The sequence below is a fragment of the Vigna angularis genome, chromosome 5 (genome assembly GCF_016808095.1).
Source record: "Vigna angularis cultivar LongXiaoDou No.4 chromosome 5, ASM1680809v1, whole genome shotgun sequence".
Lineage (NCBI taxonomy): Eukaryota > Viridiplantae > Streptophyta > Magnoliopsida > Fabales > Fabaceae > Vigna > Vigna angularis.
The window spans coordinates 9,452,194-9,454,921 of NC_068974.1; the positions used below are offsets into that span (position 1 = coordinate 9,452,194).

At 35.0% G+C, this 2,728-nt stretch overlaps 1 protein-coding gene across 1 annotated transcript; it reads right to left on the reverse strand.

Annotated features, from left to right (window-relative positions):
- Window positions 1-763: 763 nt before the first annotated feature.
- Window positions 764-2,193, reverse strand: LOC128196808 (chalcone synthase 17-like). Its single transcript, XM_052878516.1, has one exon. The coding sequence runs from the start codon at window positions 2,086-2,088 to the stop codon at window positions 919-921; it is 1,170 nt and encodes a 389-aa protein (XP_052734476.1). The 5' UTR covers window positions 2,089-2,193; the 3' UTR covers window positions 764-918.
- Window positions 2,194-2,728: the final 535 nt, after the last annotated feature.

Consider the following 2,728-nt stretch of genomic DNA (forward strand, 5'->3'; position numbering starts at 1 on the left):
GCAAATACTGACAATTGTATCAAAACCTCAACAAATAGCATAGATTAGAGTGAGGAACACTCTTTTTCGCAACGATTTTTGTAACCACAATATTTGTATTTTTGTAGTGTGGTACAATTATATCATTTAATATGGAGGGAGTAACACCATCTTATTATTTAATCCTTATATCTAGACCTATTTGAATCTTAATAAATCATGTGATTATATTATAATAATAGATCAAGTAGATTAAATAAATAAATATATATATATATATATATATATATATATATATATATAATTATATAATAAATATATTAGAGCGTTCTTACAATAAATAGGAAAATTTATACTTAATGTAATGGATAAATATTTTATTTTTAACAATTTCAGTAACAATGAATATAAAACAATTAAGTGAGTAAGTTAAAGTAAATATAAAAAATTAGAATTATTAAGAAATGTTTTAAAGGTACAGATAAGAAACCAAGAAATTGAACGTTTTTATTTTCACCGCAAGAATTGAGTGCAATAGTTAATAAATATACCATTTTCGTCCCATGAAAAATACATAGAAACATTAATTTTAAATTTAATATAAATAAACATTTGATGATAATAATAAAATATAATATTTTTATTATAAACTTTAACATGAATATTTATTAATAACACTGAATATATAAAAACAAAATCATCAATTTTCCTATAAATTAAAATGAGTTAATAAATTTAATGGAAATAAGAAGCTCGAACAACATTGAGAATGGATACAGAAAAATAATAAAAATAATGGATGGTAGATAATAAATTATTAGAGGAAAGTAGTATAAAGAAGTGTTACATGTATAATTTGAATGTAAATTAGAAGCTCCAACAAGATTAAAAGTTGGTACATAAAAAAAATAAAAATAAAACAATGGAGTTGAGAGGGTGTTATATTGCGACACTGTGGAGAACAACAGTCTCAATAGTAAGTCCAGGTCCAAAACCAAACAAGACACCCCATTCAAGTCCTTCACCGGTGGTTTTGAGGCCATTTTCAGCTGATTTCCTCCTCATCTCGTCCAAGATGAAAAGCACACATGCACTTGACATGTTCCCATAGTCACTAAGCACATCTCTAGTGGCCTTCATCTTTTCAGCTTTGAGACCCAACTTTTGCTCAACTTGGTCTAGAATTGCAGGTCCACCAGGGTGTGCAATCCAGAAGATGGAGTTGTAATCAGAGATGTTCAATGGGTTGAAGGCCTCATAAAGTGCCTTCCCAATGTTCTTTGAGACAATCCCAGGAACATCCTTAAGGAGGTGAAACGTGAGTCCAACTTCACGAAGGTGGCCATCAATGGCACCATCACTGTCTGGAGCAATGGTCTGTGCAGTCCAAACGAGCTCAAACAATGGCTTCTCAATCTGTGGAATGGGGTCAGAACCAACTATAACTGCAGCTGCTCCATCTCCAAACAGTGCCTGTCCCACAAGACTGTCTAGGTGGGTGTCACTTGGGCCACGGAAGGTGACTGCAGTGATCTCAGAACACACGACAAGCACACGGGCACCCTTGTTGTTCTCAGCCAAATCCTTGGCCAATCGAAGAACCGTGCCTCCTGCAAAGCACCCTTGTTGGTACATCATGTACCTCTTCACAGAGGGGCGAAGTCCCAAGAGTTTGGTGAGTTGGTAATCAGCACCAGGCATGTCGACGCCACTGGTGGTGCAAAAGATCAAGTGTGTAATCTTGGACTTTGGCTGCCCCCACTCCTTTATGGCTTTCACTGCAGCCTCTTTCCCTAACTTTGGCACCTCTACCACCACTATGTCTTGCCTAACATCCAAAGAAGGTGCCATGTAAGCACACATGTTAGGATTCTCCTTCAGGATCTCCTCGGTGAGATGCATATATCTCTTCTTGATCATGGACTTGTCGCACATGCGCTGGAATTTCTCTTTGAGGTCGGTCATGTGCTCACTGTTTGTGATTCTGAAGTAGTAATCCGGGTAGGTGCTTTGATCAACACAGTTTGGTGGGGTTGCAGTTCCAATGGCAAGGATGGTTGCTGGGCCTTCTGCCCTTTGAGCCTGGTGGATCTCCGATACACTCACCATATCTTAGGTTTCTTCAATAAAACTTAATACTGCTGTTTGCTCAAGTTGTGTGTTTGAAGATGTTGGAGGAGTTAGCATTTTATATGCATGCAAGGGTGGTTGATTTGAAGCATATTCATCAGTTTGGTGGCATGTTTTGGAAGACCATCTCTGACCCCATATTTTACTCACTGCTACGTTTTTCCAACTTTTTCTCTCTTTCTAACTTCTCAGTCAACCTTGGTACCTTAGCAAGAAAAGTCTACCACTTCTCGTGGTAGGTAGGTAGCCTTTTAAATTATATCAACGGCCACAATCAAATCAAAATTATATCTAATGCCTACAGTTTCGCCGTCTTGTTTTTGGATCGCACACCACTTCTCTTCCTTTATTTTTATTTTACAATATGTATTTGGTGGTGACATCCGATTATCTTTTATTTACAATATAACTTTTATATAACATATCAATTAAATAAATATAAATATAACAATGAAATAAATAATATCAAACACAATATTATTACTAACATTATAAACATTATATATTTAATCTAAAATTCTTAGACACCACCCTTATTATTGTTGTATTCATCTTCGATAATGATTTTGTGAATTTTGATTTAATCAATAATAAAAAATTCTATTTGTTCCCTGCATGA

Excerpts from the sequence above, each read along its gene's own strand:
- LOC128196808 (XM_052878516.1), bottom strand. The coding sequence starts at position 2,088 with ATGGTGAGTGTATCGGAGATCCACCAGGCTCAAAGGGCAGAAGGCCCA.